Here is a 16545-nt window from a genome sequence, read left to right on the forward strand (position 1 = left end):
CTTCAATAGGTGAATGGTTAAATGCACTGTGGTCCCTCCAGACCATGGAATACTACTCAGCAACAAAAAAGGACGAACTCTCCCTACACACAAATCTCAGAAGGTCACAGAATGAATGATTCCATTTACACAACATTCTCCAAATGAGAAAGTTAGAGATGGAAAAGAGAGGGGGGTCAGGGGCTGGCGGGAGGATGGAGTGGCCCAGGGAGGCTGCAGTTGCTCCTGGAGGTCAGGTGGCCAGGGAAGGGTCCTCTGAGGAAGAGGGGAGGAAGCAGTGTGAACCTCTGGGGGGCCCCTGTGGAGGTCACCTGAAGGCCTGGGGTTTGGAGGAAAGCAAGGCGCCCAGCACAGCTGGGAGGCTCCTGGTGGGAGGCAGGGCCAGCGACTTCCTTTCTTGTTCTAAATATTCCCGTTGTTCTTCAGTGTTTACTCTTTTCCTTGAAGACCCCCAAAGTGTAAGTCTGAGGTCTCCTACAGCCTGGGTCTGACTTGGAGTGTGAGTGAGGACGGCGCGGAGGTGGTGGCTGGCTTGGGGAGGCCACTGGAAGCACACTGACTCTGGGGCGGGGGGAGCCCCACAGGGCCCGGCAGAGGAGGAACTCTGTGGACCATTTTCGGGAACTGTCTGGCTTCTGAGGGGACTAGGGACTGGAGGGACCAGGGCAGAAGCAGAACGACCAGGCAGGAGGCTGTCCCTGAGGTCCAGGCCAACGGGGCTGTGTCCGGGACCAGCCGGTAGAAGTGGTCGGTGATCACAATGGCTGGAGGGAGAGACAGCCGGCGGGACTTGTGGACGGTTTGGAGGCAGCAGCAAGTGACAAATCAGAGATGACCCCAGGGCTCTGGGCTTGGCGTTTCCCTCTGCTGAGATGGGGACAGCTGTGGGAGAAGCGGGCGGCCGGGTGGGGTGAGGGTGGAGAGCAGGGAGCTGACATGGACGGGTGGGGCCCGTAGCCCTCAGGTTTGTGTGTCCAGAGGGGGCAGGTGGGACTGGAGCCTGGGGCCCTTCAGGCTGATGGGGGCAGATGAGGAGGAGGAGGCGCAGGGCAGACAGGAGACCCAAGAGTGGGATGGAGCAACTCCCTGGGTGCAGAAAGGGGCCCAGGCTCCAGGCTCACTGTGGACGGACCTTGAGAACATGGTGCGACAGGAAAGAAGCCAGTCCCTAAAGGACAAGTACTGGATGACCCCACTTACCCGAGGGACCCAGAGCAGTCAGATGCACAGAAACAGGAAGCAGAACAGCGAGGGCAAGGCTCCGCCTGAGGGAGCGAGTGCTCAGTGGGAGGAACTTCAGTTTGGGAAGATGAGAAAGTTCTGGAGACATGGAGGAGACGGTTGCACAACAGTGAAGGTACTTAATGCCCCTGAACCGTCCACTTAGACAGGACCTAAATGGTGCCCGTTATGTATACTTGGCCACAATAACGGAGAAGTTACTCAGAAGGAAGGAGCCACGGCTGCGTCCCAGGAGGGCCTGGAGCCAGACCCTGCACAGTTCTTCACTCCCTCATGCTCCTGAGCACACAGCAGGCACTCAATAAATGCTTGCTGCGATGTAGTGAAGGCAGATGGTTCCAGGGAGAGTGCACGGGTGCAAATCCGGCAGTGAGCACTGAGAATCCCAACAGGACGCACATCCAGACAAAAACCACCCTGGGACCCAGAGGGCACTGTGTTCTCGGGGCTGCGCTCAGCGGTCCCAGGCAAGCCCCAGCGTCAGGAGACTGAAGGGCCTGCGAGGCGGCACCCGCGCCCCTGAAGCCTCATGGCCACGAGGTGGAGCGTGGAGCAGGGAAGAACCCGGCCCAGGGCCTGTTGGGCTTTCAGGGCTCATGGCGGGGCCTCTCCCAGCCTGACCGGGTTGTGTTCATTTCTCCAGGGAGAAAACCCTTTTCCCGAATTGTTCTTATGTAAAAACGGCTGCTCAGGATTGACACAGATAAACATCCAACAGCTGCAAAGGACCCAGCAATTATGGATCTTGACCAACCGCAGCAGAGCAGTGATGGTGTCACATCTGACTTCCCTCTGTCTTCGCATGTGATAGGGGAAAGCAGGGGCAAGAAGATGCAGCCTTTAGACCATGGGAGGGCCTCTCGGAGGGACATGGAAATCGTTTGGATGTAAGAGACAGGTTTTCACCACAATTAGCCACTTCCTATCATCATCTAGAAATATTTCGTTCTCAGTAAGAGAACTGGCGGCTCCTGAGTGAACCGAGAGTTGCCTGAGGTGACGGGTGAAGGTGGTTGCTGAGCTCCAAGTCGGCGGGGGGCGGCGGACAGCGGGCTGTGCCCTGGGCTGGACGAGGGCCTGGCACTAGCCAAGAGGGTCCTGAAACAGCATCACCTTCATCTGCCACCTGCTGCCCAAGGGACCTTTCATCTTTGTCCAGACTCCAGAAAAGGCAGAGATTTGGCCTAAAGCTGGAGCTGGGTGACTGTGGCGCTGCACCCTCCTTCTGGCTCTGGAGGAGGCTGCATCTCCGGTTCCTGTTTCTCAGGAGGCGCTGAGACCACCTGCCTCCTGGGAGCTGAAGGACCTTCAGAGCACCCACTGGGCAGCTGAAGGTGGGCCTGCCACGTGCCAGGAACTTGTGTGCCTGAGGTCTGGCGTCAGGTCTAATTGTGTGTGTGCGTGTGTGGCAGGGGTGTGGTGCTGGGCTGGCCCAAATGGGGGGTGTGTGTGTAAGCGCTAGGCCTCAACAACTTCCCTCAACAGAATGTTACTGAAAGTTCAGTCTCTGAACCTGATGCCAATCTAAATAATAAGCAGAGTGTTGAGTGGAAAGGAAAGGCTTTATTGTTTTTGCCAGGTGGAGGGAACAGAGCAATGGCTAGTGCCTTAAGAACTGCTAGCTCCCTCGTTCAGAAACGACTAAAGGGTTTTAAGGTTTTGCTGTTTGCAAGGGGGGAAGAGAAGGGAATTTTGCAGGTGGGTGTCCTTGACTGTTCATCTCCGTGGTGGAGGGTAGAGTCTGGTGTCAGGAAGCCGAGGAGTTGGGGCCTGGGCTGCTTTAGTTTCCTGATATTCTCTGGACATTAGGCTCCCTGTAATAGACCTCAAGGACCTGTGATTAGTCACAAGTTTACTGGGAGCCCAGCGGGAGGCCATCTGAGCTTTAAACAATTTCTAACTTCTTTGTGATTGTAAAGCTCAGGGAGTCAGAGACTACAGAAACAAATATTTACATATTTGATGAGTGTAAGTAAAGCAGCAGAGAACAGGGAATGTGTGCTTTGGGTTTTAGCCCCATAGACGCTGGTTTCAATGGAAGGGAACCCATGTTAGGGCTGGTATTAATTAAGAGGCCTCAACAAGGACAGAAAAAGGAAGTGGGGTTACCCAGCCTGTTATAAAGGTCCCCATCAGGGCAGCGCCCCCAGGAGCGACACTGGGCGGCCGCCCACGCCCTTGCGCAGTCCTCCTGGCAGCCCGTCATCGGTTCCGGATCTCCCGGTGATTCTTGGGCACAGCCACGTATCTCAGCTTCCTCATGATGGCGGGCCAGCCCAGCAGCTTCTCGTCCCACATGTACTCCGGGGACAGCACCTTGGTGGGCTTGTGGTCCAGGAGGTACCTGTTTAGGTGGCTCTTGTCGTGCCACACGGCCTCGATGCCATTGGCCCGGTCGGCCACTATCGCCTGGTGACAGGCCTTGGTAAGCCGGTAAACCTCAGACACTGACCCCCCCAAAAAAGGCCCCCATGTAGTAAAAGTCGCCCTGGTCCCGGGGGATGTGCGCCTGTGACTGCGGCCGGCGCTCGTATGGAAAAGCCTCGCAACTGGCCCGATAGTAACCGGGATGGAGGGTGCCGAAGAGCTGGGACAGGATCTCTACGCCCACGTGGTCACGGAACTTCATGTCCACGTCCGCGCACACGAGGAAGTCCACCTCGCGGAGGAAGCGCTGCTCGCAGAAGCTGCTGATCATCTCCATGCGGCGCATGGACACGTCCTGCCAGCGCGCGGAGGCCAGCACCTCGAGGACCACCATCTGCCGGCCCTCCCCGAGGGGCACGTGCGGCACATCGGCTGGCCGGTCAGTGAAGACGTAGTAGTTGACCCTGTGACCCACCATAAAGTGCTGCTCTGCCGTCTCCAGGAACAGCTTCAGGAAGACCACGTATCTGCGGGGAGGCCGAGAGCAGGGCTGGGACAGGGTCCCTGCCGAGCCCGGCGGAGGGACCCCAAAGCTTGGCGGCCAGCAGTGGGTGTGCCCTCTTCCGGAAGGCAGGTCCTCGGCTGCTTCAAGCAGCAGCCACTCTCCTGGCCCACCCTAAGCGATTCCATGGGCTGTGCCCCCCTAATCCTCTGCTCCCTGAGATGGGGGTCCATCAGCACCCCATCTTACATAGGAGAGACTGACAACCCCCTGCAGGTCCCCTCCCCCTCGACAAACTCCAATGCTGGGCACTGAGGTTTCTGGTTGGTGATCCCACAGACCCTTGTCCTGGGACTGGAGCAAGAATTCAGAGGCAACCCTGTGCCCCTCTTAGGCCCTGCACACCAGCTCTCTCAGGTCTGAGTAGGAAAGGGGGTCTCAGGTGAGCTCTGTGAGGGAAGGCTGCTCCAATCCCCCTCCCTTGCGCAGGTGCTGTCGTCAGCTCCACTTTCCAGAGGCTCAGAGAAGTCGAGTCACTTGCCTGCAGTTCATTCGCCATGAAGTCACCCAACCCTGGTGTCCCAGGGCCTCACTGGTCAGCTCCTTCTCAGGGGTCTGGGACCGAGTGCTGAGCCTGACCTGGCTGTCCCCCTCGCTGCCCCCCATCCTGTATCTGAGCACCGGGAGGAGCCCAGATCTGTGGGTACCACCTTTCTACTTGTCCAAGGAGGCCACAGGCTTCCTCCCTCCTACCTGCTTCTCTGGTTGGTGGAGGGACCACCTGCAGCCTTGACAGAGGGTCCGTGGCTGCTCCCAGGCTCATCAGGGACATGTGCTGGGGTCACTGACATGTCTGCCACGGTGGCGGGGGGGGGGGGGCGGGGGGGTTGGCGGGGGAGGCACAGGACACAGACAGTAGGCTGGAGCTATGATCCTGGGTGACATGCAGCCTCCTGAGAAGGAGCGGGTGGCATCCATTCGCTGAGCCCAGGAGGACACAGTAAGACCACTGAGTGAACAGCCTTTCACATCTACCCCTCGGGAGGACAAGGCAGGCGCCGCCTCACTCTGCCCTGGACACAAGGACAGACCTTGATGTCCCTGGTCACTCCCTCCTCCCGGTCTCTATCCTCTGTCATCTCGCTTTCTTACTTTTTAATGGCAAACACCGTGATTCCGATGGTGGCATTCTGGAGTCGGAACTGCTCGTTCAGGATGTCAGTGTTGAAGGTCGCCTCCCAGATGATGGGGGCCAGCCAAGGGGTAAGGACAAGGACATCTTTCCTACTGCACGGTGAGAAAGCCACGGGGCAACGTGTGAGCTGGCGGGAGGGTGAACACACTCGTCCCTGGTGCTTGTCACCCCCACCTGGGACCCCCCTACTCAGCCTCCGTCCCCTCGCTGCCCCCAGGCATTCGCAGGAAACCAACCAGATGCAAAGCCAGACTCCAATCTGTGCACATGCCTCCAGCTGGCTCAGAACGCTGGACCCGCTGGCTCAGAGTGGGCACCGGGATTTGCCAGCAGAGGGGTGGGCCCCTCCCCAAGCTCCCCTCACATCTTTGCATACTTTTTGGTGCACAGAGGATAGAAAACAAGAAATGCAAGCCACAGAAGGAGAAGAGGACAGAGAATATCTGTGGGCTCCACTTCAGCTCTCGGAAAGACCCCAGAGGAAAAGAGTACAAAGCAAGCTCCCGCAGTGACTTCAAGGAAACCGCCCTCCAGTGCCTTTAGGACAGTGCCCAGGGCTGCAGCAAATTTCAGTACATTTACTCACGAGGGTGTGAGCACCTTGGGCTGCGGATACACCATCCTGAAAAAGAACACCCGTGAAGTGAGTGCACAGGAAATTTGATGGACGCCCTAGAGGTGGGGCTGGTGGAGCTGTGAAAGCAGAGGAGGGTCTGTCTCCTCCCAGGACCAGGGACCCTGGCAGGCTGCACTCAGTCTCACAGTGTCAGTTTCACCCTTTGTAAAATGGGCAACGGAGCAAAGAGACCTCAGGTGCACTGCCTTCCTCTTGCCTAAGGCAGGAGGAGTCCCAGGGCCTGTGTTGTAATTCACCGTGGGCGTGGGCGGGAGGGAGCCGGAAGTGGCGTCAATCCTGGGTAGTTCCCACAAGGGACTATCCAAAGGAAAGCCGGCCCAAAGGAAAGGCAGTCAGACACGCAGGCAGTCCACCTGGGCCCGCAGCTCCTTTGCCCCTTCACTGGCTGGGTGACAGGGGCAGGTGACCAGGTTCCCAGAGCCCAGGCCTCCTGTGTGCAAAGTGGGGAGAGGAACACCTCCCCGACTTGGTTGTCACAGGACCAGCTCCAGCGTGAGCTTAAAGCACCGTCAGGTGCAGCAACCCTGGGAAATTTGTGAGTGGTGGCCCTGGCCCAACTACAGTATTGTGGAGTCCCCAGGAAGAGGAGCCAGTGGGCACGCGTCATCCACAGTAATGACTGCAATTAGCATTTCCTGGGATGGCGTTTAAAGCAGGGCACTTTTCCCTTTTTAGGGAAAAGGAAGGAAATTCCGCAACATGCTACTCCATGGATGAACCTTGAGGACATGATGCAAGTGAAATAAGCCAGTCACAAGGACAAATGCTCTATGATTCCACTTACATGAGGGATCTAGAGTCATCAAATCCAGAGACAGGAGGTAGAAAGGTGGTTCCAGGGGCTGGGGGGGAGGGGCTGGGGTGAGTGTTTAATGGGGACAGAGCTTCACTTTGGAAAGATGAAGAAATTCTGGAGATGGATGGTGGGGATGGTTGCACAGCAATGTGACGTATTTAAGGCCACTGAACTGTGAGCTTAAAAATGGTTAAGATGGTAAGTTTTAGGTCCTGTGTATTTTACCATAGTTAAAAGTTTTTTTAAAAAAGTAGGGTGGGGGCCAGCCCCAGTGGCCTAGTGGTTAAGTTCGGCACACTCCACTTGAGCGGCCTGGGTTCGGTTCCTGGGTGTAGACCTTTACCACTCATCTGTCAGTGGCTGTGGTGACAGCTCCCATTAAAAAAAGAGGAAGATTGGCAGTGAATGTTAGCTCAGGATGAATCTTCCTCAGCAAAAGAAGAAAGAAAGAAAGAAAAATAAATAGGGCAGGCCTAGTGGCGTAGCGGTTAAGTTCCCAGGCTCTACTTTGGTGGCCCAGGTTTTGCGGGTTCAGATCCCAGGCACGGACCTACACATCGCTTACCAAACCATGCTGTGGCAGGCATCCCACATATAAAAAAAAAAATAGAGGAAAATGGGCACAGATCTTAGCTCAGGGCCAATCTTCCTCAGCAAAAAAAGAAGGATTGGCGATGGATATTAGCTCAGGGCTAATCTTCCTCAGGAAACAAAAAAAGAAAGAAAAAGAAAAAAGAAAAAGTGGGGTTGGGGCTGGCCCTGTGGCCGAGTGGTTAAGTTCCTGTGCTCCGCTGCAGGCGGCCCAGTGTTTCGTTGGTTCAAGTCCTGGGCGTGGACATGGCACTGCTCATCAAACCACGCTGAGGCAGCGTCCCACATGCCACAACTAGAAGGACCCACAACGAAGAATATACAACTATGTACTGGGGGGCTTTGGGGAGAAAAAGGAAAAAAATAAAATCTTTAAAAAAAAAAAAAAGTGGGGTGGCCACCTTGTCCCAGACTGCCTGAGACTTTTCTGGTGTCGGCACTGACAAAGGCCCACATCCCAGAGCCCCTCCGCCCAAACCTCTGAGCCCTGGCAAACCAGGCCAGTTGGTCCCCTCTTTAACAGCCAGATGCCATGGAGCTGGTCAAAACTGAAGCACCAGCTATTCCTGGATCTTTCCGTGGCTGCAGGAGGAGGGCAGTGTCAGACCCGGCCTCAGGGAAGGGAGCAGCATGCTCCATGGGAGGCGGAGGCGCAGGAGGAAGACAGCCTGTCCCAGTGGCCACGCCCCTCTCCCCATGCCTCTCTCCTGGAGCACACACTCCGCCTGGAGGGCAGGTATCAGATGGGGAGGCACCACATAAAGACATTGTACCTCGACAGTTTCACAACTTGCAGGCCGATTGATTCCCTTCCAGCCTCACTGCAGAATGAGAACACAGAAAGGGGGTTTTAGCAGGAAAAATCAGGGTTCACGGATCACAGCCGGGGGTCCCAGTAGATGGGGACAGTAGCAGCCTGGAGTGTGGAGACAGGGTCCATCTGAAACATGCCAGAACAGCCGTCGCTGTGGGCAGTGGGTCTGATGCTGGCCTGTGTCCCGGCATGTCCCTAGACACTGTGACACCAGACACTGCAGTCGGAGGTTCACCCTCTGCCAATCTGCAGACGCCACGTCCACCAGACGCTGCTGAGCTGTGACTGCACAGCTGGTGGTTTCAAGACGCACAAGTCCGAATTCTGAGGCTCCCGCCCATCACGGTGGGTCTGTGCTCTGCCACTTGCACACAGACTGGCCTTGGTCTCAAGAGTCTGACAAATAAAATACGGCTGTGAGGTGATGCTGTGGGACTCCTGAAGTCAGGTCGGAGAAGGCATACAACTCTGTCTCTTTTGGGGACACTGATCTTGGACCCTCCCAAGCAAGCTGAGAGGAAGCCCAGGCGCTCTGGGGCTCAGCCGAGAGCCAGCATCGACAGCCGGAGCTTGGAGGAGGCCTTTGAGCCGACCCCAGCCCAGCCACTGTCTGCCCACATTGGCCTGAGAAGGGAACCATCCAGCTGAGCCCAGGCAACCCCAGGACCTGGAGAGACACAGGGATCGATGGCTGACTGTTTCAAATCATGAATTGGGGTTTGTTATGCAGCAGACGACTGATCCGAGGAGGAACTGGCCAGATACAGAGGGTGGGAGGAGAGAGGAGGGAAGAGGAGGAGGCCCAGACCCACCGATGGATCAGCCCAGGCAGGGGACCCATGAAGCAGCCACCACTGCCCCCTAGCACCTGGCCAGTCCTTGAGCTGGCTCTCACAGGTCACAGCGGTGTGACCCTGACTTTCACCCTCACTCACCCTGCCCCTGCTCGCCTGCTCCACAGCACCGGGCTTCTTGGGCTCAGGAAACCAGCGCTGTGGGAAGAGTCACCAAAGGCCACTGTTGAGGAGGGCAGACCCGGGATGGCCTGTCCATCATGCCCTCGCAAAGCAGGAGCTGGTGCCCATGTGGTGAGTCCAGAGCTCGCTGGTGTGGCTGCTGGGCCTCGGGCAGGGCCGGAGCAACTCCCCAAAGCTTGGGCGACTTGTTACACGTCACGGAGGTGGCAGGAGGGGTGGTCACTGTGGACAGTGCTGCTGTCTGAGCTCCTCTGGCAGCTGCAGCAGGTCCCTGTGCACGGTCAGCGCAGCCTCGAGACTGTGGCAGGGAGCGATTCCTGGCAGCGTCCAGGAACACTGCCCCATACCTTCTCCATCTGGACGTGGCTAACAGCACAGCTCCCAATGGCCTTCCCCACTGCCCAGCCACACAGCTCACGGGGGCTTCGTGGCCTCACCCCCAACTCCCCATGGGGGGAAGACAGCTCACTCACAAGGTGAGGCTTCAAGAAGAGGGTGTGTGTGACTGGCCGGAACTGGGAGATCGCTGTCATCAGTCCTGTCATCACTGCTGCGATACTGGGGCGGGGACCCCACAAGGATGTGATTTGCGCTATTCTGCTTCTCCCCAAGCCTGGCAGGCCTCAACGGCCATGAACATTTCTTACCCAAAGAAGACCAAGATGAGCATTATCAGGAGAAAGGTCACAGGACGAAGCAGGTAGCATTTTGGTTTTCCTGAAAAAACAGCCGTGGAAACCAGGTCACTCCTCTCTCCTCCTCCCGTCCGCCCACTGCTCTCTTCTCATGACTCAGACGTCAGGTCCTGAGACAGCCCCCTCCCCTTGCAGGTGGAGATCAGTTTCTCCTCTCCCGTAGAGAGAGGCGCAGGGTGTTGGTTCCTCCCGGCACATGGCCCAGGTGTTCCCTCCAAAACCCGGAGTTACTCTCCCCTCCTGACAGCCCCTTTCCACCGAGTGCCTTTCCCTGGAGCCTGAAATGACCGCACTGAAATGACCACCGGAGGACCCCTGCTGACCCTCCCATCAAGGGGCTGGGACCACAATAACCAGAACTCCCCTCCAGGAGCAAGTGACCCTCTGCCCCCAAGCATTTCACAGACCCCTGTAGCTCCTGCACTTCGAAACAATCGCTGGTCTTTGTTTGTGGTGATTTCTACATTTATGAAAGTGGTATATTCACAAGGTCAAGATTTCAAAGGCTTCCATGTGGAAAGAGCACCTCCGCGCCCCTCCCCCCATCAGCCCTGCAGGACTGCTCTCCCCCTGCTTCTCTGATCCTACCCTGCTCCCCTGCTCCTGCCCCCGCATTTCTAAACCCCATGCCCACGGAACAGTGTATCTCTAATATTTTCCTGAAACCGAGCAACACGGGTGGTAAAATTTGAGCCTTTACATGTTTAAATGAATTTTTTCATTTTTGCAGTTTCTAGATAGTTTGTCGGGCAGTCTAGGTTGGAAATAATTTCCCTTCCATTTTGAAAAAATGGTTCCATGTCTCTTTTTTTAAACTTTTAAAGTCAATCTCATTTGAGGTTTAATTTATATCCAATAAAATGTACCCACTGTAGGGACACAGTTTGACGAGTTTACACACGGGGAACCACCACCCCAGCCAAGATACACATTTCCATAACCTAATAAGTCCCCGCCCCGGCCTGCCCTTTTCCAGTCAAACACCACACACCCTTGCCCCGGGCAACCCCTGATCTTCTTCCCTCACTACAGATTTCCCTTCTCAGGCATTTCTAAACGGAATCCTACAGTCCATACTCTGCTGTCTGGCTTCATTCACACAGCATCATGTTTTGTTATGTTTTGTCTGTTTTGTTTTTTTGGTGAAGAGGATTGGCCCTGAACTAACATCTGTACTAATCTTCCTCTATTTTGTATGAGGATGCCACCATAGTGTGGCTCGTGAGTGGTGTGTAGGTCTGCGCCTGGGATCCGAACCTGTGAACCCCAGGCCGCCGAAGTGGAGCACGCAGACTTAACCACTACACCGCCGGGCTGGCTCCAGCATCATGTTTTTAAGATTCATTCATGCTCTTGCATGTATCATTTTTTCTTACTGCAAGGAGTCCTCCACTGTTGACATGCCCCAAATTGCTTATCGTTTCACCTGCTCACAGACATTTCGGGGTTTTCCCCTTATTGGGGCCTAGCACAAAGCTTCTATAAACATTTATGTCCAGGTATGTTTTTTGACACAAGCTTTCCATTCTCTCGAGCAAATACCTAGGAGTGGAAGGGACGGGTCACATGTTAAGTGTATGTTTAACTTCGTAAGAAACTGCTCAATCGTTTTGCAAAGTGGCTGGAGGATTTCCCGACCCCGTGGGTAATGCGTGAGAACTCCAGTGTCTCCACATTCTTGTCAGCCTTGGATAGTCATCTCTTCAGCTTTACATTCTGGAGGGCGTGGGGTGGCATCTCACTGTGGCTTCTGGCGAGTCACAATGGCATACTAGAAAGTTCTACTTAATACAAAGGAAGACAGTAAAGGAAGAACAGAAGAGCAAAAAGATAGGAAACACACGGAAGACGGATAGCTAAACGGCAGCTGGAAATCCAACCGCAGCAATAACACTGAAGGTGAAAAGATTAGACACTAACTGAAGGCAGAGGAAGCGAGACTCAATTTAAGAAAAGAACTTCCATATAAGCTGTCTACACGAGAGATATTTAGGGAAAAAAGCACAAATAGACCCAAAGTGAAAGGACAGTAAAAGATGTATCATGCAAACGGTAAGCACAAAGACAGCTGAGAGCAGCAATAGTAACATCAGACGAAACAGACTGAGGCCAAAAATGCTACTGGAGACAAAGAGAACATTTTACAATGACAAAAGTTCATCCCGTGAGCAAGCTATAACAAACGTAAATGTACGCACACCTAGCAACCCAGCCCCAAAAGGCAGGAAGCAAAAACTGACAGAACTGAAAACAGAAATAGTTAATTCCACAATAATGGTCGGATGCTTCAAAATCCTACTCCACTCTCAATAACGGGTGGGATAGTTCGATAGGAAATTGGCAGACATGGAACACTTATCAACATTATAAGCTAACCTTGCTGACACCTCTCCAATACTCCACCCAAAACAGCAAAATACACATTCTCCTCAAGGGGCCATAAATATTCTGCAAGATGCACCACATATGAGGTCACAAAACAAATGTAAAAGAATTTAAAAGAACTGACATAACACAAAGTATGTTCTCTAACTGCAATGGAATGAAAGTAGAAATCAATAACAAAGGAGCTTTGGCAAATCCACAAATATGTGAAAATTAAACAGCATGCTTCCAAACCACCAATGTGTCAAAGAAGAAAATAAAAAAATATTCTGAGCTGAATAAAAAATAAAGCATAACATCCCAAAATTTACAGGATGAAGCTGAAGCCATTTTTAGAGGGAAATTTATAATTATAAATACCTAGTTGAGAAAAGAAAAATCTCAGATCAATACTTAAGTTTCCATGTTAAGAAAGTAGAAAAAGAAAAAGGAGCAGATAAAACCCAAAGTGAGAAGGGAGAAAATAATAAAGATTAGAGTGAAAATAAATTAATAGAAAACATAAAGAAAAAAAACAATGAAACCAAACAATAAAATTGATAAAGCTGTAGCTAGGCTGACCAAATTTAAAGAGAGAGAGAGAGAGCACAAATGACGAAAATCAGGAGTGACAGAGGATACACCAACACCAATCTTACAGAAATTAAAAGGATTTTAAGGGAACGCTATTAACAACTGTTTGCCAACAATTTAGATAACTTAGATGAAATGCACAAACTCTTGAAAGATACAAGCTACAAAACTCTTAGAAGAAAACAGAACTAAATCTTTGTGACATTGGGTTAAGCAAAGAATTCCCACATATGACCCAAAACCCACAAACAATAAAATGTTATATTGGAGTTAATCCAAATCAAAACTTTTCAAAAAAACCGTTAAGAAACTGAAAAGACAAGTCATAGATAGGGAGAAAATATTTGCAAATCATATATCTGATAAGGAACAGGTACCCAGAATATAAAGGAATCCTAAAACTCAACAAAGAAGACGTGTACTCCAATTTTAAAAAGGCAAAAAATCTTAACAGACATTTCACCAAAGATACTCAAACAGCTAATAAGCACATGGAAAGATGCTCAACATCATTAGCCATCAGGGAAAAGTAAATCCAAACCACAAGGAGGGGCCAGCACAGTGGTGTAGCAGTTAAGTTCGAGCACCTCGCTTCAGAGGCCTGGGGTTCGCAGGCGCAGATCCCAGGTGTGGACCTACGCACTGCTCATCAAGCCACGCTGTGGCAGCATCCCACAAATAAAGTGGAGGAAGATGGGCACGGATGTTAGCTCACGGCCAGTCTACCTCAGCAAAAAGAGGAGGATTGGCAGCAGGTGTTAGCTCAGGGCTAATCTTCCTCCAAAAAAAAAAAAAAAATAGCAAGGAGATAACACTTCACATCCACAAGAGTGGCTGTAATAAGTGTTGGTGAGGATGTGGAGAAATTGGAACCTCATACACCGCTGATGGGGATGTCAAATGGTAAAGCCACTTTGCAAAAGAGTTTGGTAGCTTCTTAAAACATTGAACACATATTTACCATCTGACCCAATGATTCCACTGCTAGGTATCTACCCAAGAGAAAGGAAAACATACGTGCACACAAAGACTTGTACACAAATGTTCAAAGCAGTGTTCAAAAAACTAAGAAGTGGAAACAACCCAAATGCCCATCCACAGATGAATTCCGTTGCAGCCCCACAACAATTATTCAGCCACCAACAGGAATGAGATGCTGCTACACGCTACGACACGGAGGCACCCTGAGGACGGGATGGTAAGAGAAAGGCTGGAGATGCGAACAGGGAGGGATCGCAATGGGCATCAGGGAATTCTGGGGGGGATGGGAAAGTTCTAAAATTGATGACACAACTCTGCAAACTGACTAAAAATAGCTGAGTAGTACCCTTCAAACAGATAAGTGTTGTGGTGCGTAAACGAGAACTCAACAAAGCTGTTTAGGAAAGCAAAGCCATCAGGAAGAGATCACTGGCCCCAGGCTGAAGGGAGAGGACGGCTCAGCAGAGACTGCCCCGAAGTCCTGCTTGTAATTCTGGGTGAGATTTTGCTCCCTTCTTCCCCGGTCATTGGGGAGACCTGCCACAATGAGAGGAGAGCCAGAACTCCTGCACGGGGCTGTCAGGCCTCCAGGGAGCCAGGTCTTGGCGTGGAGTCAGGCATCTCCTAGGAGCCACCCACACAGCAGCCACCTTGCCACCTGCCAACTTCATCCTTTACCCTCCACGTCCCCTTCTCACCACTCTCAGACCGGCTTCCCTTCCTCAGCCCCCTGCCCTCCTTCTCTCCCCTAACACGCCCGCTGCCCTACCGATTTCTGGGGCAGAGCCATCCCCGGTGCCAGGTCCTCTCCCTGGCACGCTCATGCCCCAGATCTTCACACACTGGGCGCCTCCCCATTCATGCCTCTAAGCCCACCTCCTCAGCTGGCTCACTGTGGCAGCTGTCCTTCCCAGCACCAGGCCTCCTGTTACTTAATCAATGAATGAACACATGAATGAACGTGACCCTGGGAATGGGGATTCCTTTGCCAGGTTTCTCAAAAGACCTGAACATCTTCATCTTGGAGTTTGCATCCGGTCAGTCATGGGCCAGAATTTGCTGGAACCCCAGGGGTATGGAGACCAATGGCAGAGTCCCTGGTCCTCCGAGGGTCCAGAGCAGGTGAAAGATAGTCCAATAACCTGAAGCCCGACCAGGACAGTGTAAGACCCGGGGCATGAGTGACGCTGGGGAGACGGATGTGTTCATTACCTTGATCGGGGCCACTGCACTTCGTGTGTTGTTTATTGTACAAAAAACTGTTAAAATATTTTAAGAGGGGAAAAAAGGAACAACAGCAAAAGGAAGGACGGACCACAAGGAGGGTCGGGGAGGGATGCAGAGAGCGCCAGCAGCAGGTGAAGAGCGTCTCTGCGGTCAGACCTGGATTCCAGACTCCATTCTGCCCCCGTGGGAGCGGGACAGTGGCCTCAATCTGGCGAAACCAGTTTTCTCTGGCGAAAATGGGACAAACACTCACCTCCCAGGGTGTCCGGAAGGGTCAGGGGCATAGACAGAGTCCTGGCTCACAGTGAACGCTAACCAGCTGTGAGTATTCTGCAGGGCAGGGGCGAGATGTGCCAGCACACCCACCTGGTTTTTTCCTGAAAACTTGCACTCTTCCTGCCCTGCCCTCCTCCCCTAAACCCAGGCGAGGCCTCTGTCCATCTCAGGCCCTCCTGAACCCAACATGTGCTCTAGATTAAGGGCTCTGTGCCCTGGGGCCGCGTGGGCCTGGCTTTCGTCCCCCTCCCAGCCCTGCCCACAGATCTGCGGCCCCGCCGGCGCCCGCGCCCCTGCGCCCCGCTCTCCGGACTCCGCACCTCCGCCTGGCCAGCCTGGAGCTCTTCCAGGCACAGCAGGTGCCCAGGGGACCGTGACAAAGAAACAGGGCTGAGCTGGCGCGGCGAGCAGCCCCCAGCCTTCCGCAGGGGCGGAGCGGGCTGCCCCGGCCCTCGCCGGTCCCCAGGCGGCAGCTCCGGGAAGCCCCTGCAGGGAACGGCGGGGGCGTGGACAGCGGGGCGCGGGAGATTCCTGGAGACGGCAGGGCCACCCGACCTACCGAGGACCAGGCTCGGACCTTGCCAGCGGGTCCCGAGTACCTGGGCCCCAGGAGGCTCCAGACCTCCCTTCGCGGCCGCTCCGCAGGCGACTTCAGGCGCCCTCCCGGCCCAGCCCTCGGGCGCCGTGCGCGGTTTGCCCGCCAGGACCCTTCCTCCTGGGCGACCTCGGGGACCGCCACTCACGGGCCTGCGTCCGCAGCAGCTCGGCCATGGCCCCGCGTCCGACAGCGGCAGCCTCAGGTCCCCTCCGCGCTGCCAGGGCGCCCGCTCCTCCGCGACCTTCCGCCCGGGCCTCCGGGGCGGGGTGAGGCCGACCCCGCAGACCCCGAGGCGTCCACGTGCTGCCCGCTCCGCCCGCGGCCAGGACTCCGGGAGGTGGGACCGATCGAAGGAACAGCGGGGCGCAGAGGCTGGCACCGGTCCCCGGGCACCACGGCTCGGGGTCGGGGGGAAGAGAACGGGCGGGGCCTCCTCCATACGCACCAATGAGGCCGCGCGCCCCTCCCAGCCCGCCCCCCGCCCCCCGCCCCCCGCCCCCCGCCCCCCGACCCCCGACCCCCGACCCCCGACCCCCGGGGCGCGTCCCCGACACCCCGCCCCACGCACTAGTCTGGGCAGAGCCACGCGTCCCCGAGCCCCGACGCCCCTTTTCCATACAACTACTGCCGTCCCCCCACAAAGGGTGGCCGCTTTCTGATCTTGATCGTCGACCATCGATCGCAGAGGC

At 54.6% G+C, this 16545-nt stretch overlaps 1 protein-coding gene across 1 annotated transcript; it reads right to left on the reverse strand.

The window, feature by feature from the left end:
* Window positions 1–2785: 2785 nt before the first annotated feature.
* On the reverse strand, window positions 2786–16199 carry LOC103542251 (histo-blood group ABO system transferase-like). The gene is given in 8 exon segments (XM_008509190.2): window positions 2786–3699; window positions 3701–4136; window positions 5264–5398; window positions 5893–5928; window positions 8104–8151; window positions 9080–9136; window positions 9769–9838; window positions 16002–16199. Coding segments are annotated over 8 exon segments (1065 nt in total). The 5' UTR covers window positions 16030–16199; the 3' UTR covers window positions 2786–3444.
* Between the last annotated feature and the right edge of the window lie 346 nt (window positions 16200–16545).

The sequence above is a fragment of the Equus przewalskii genome, chromosome 26 (genome assembly GCF_037783145.1).
Source record: "Equus przewalskii isolate Varuska chromosome 26, EquPr2, whole genome shotgun sequence".
Taxonomy (NCBI): domain Eukaryota; kingdom Metazoa; phylum Chordata; class Mammalia; order Perissodactyla; family Equidae; genus Equus; species Equus przewalskii.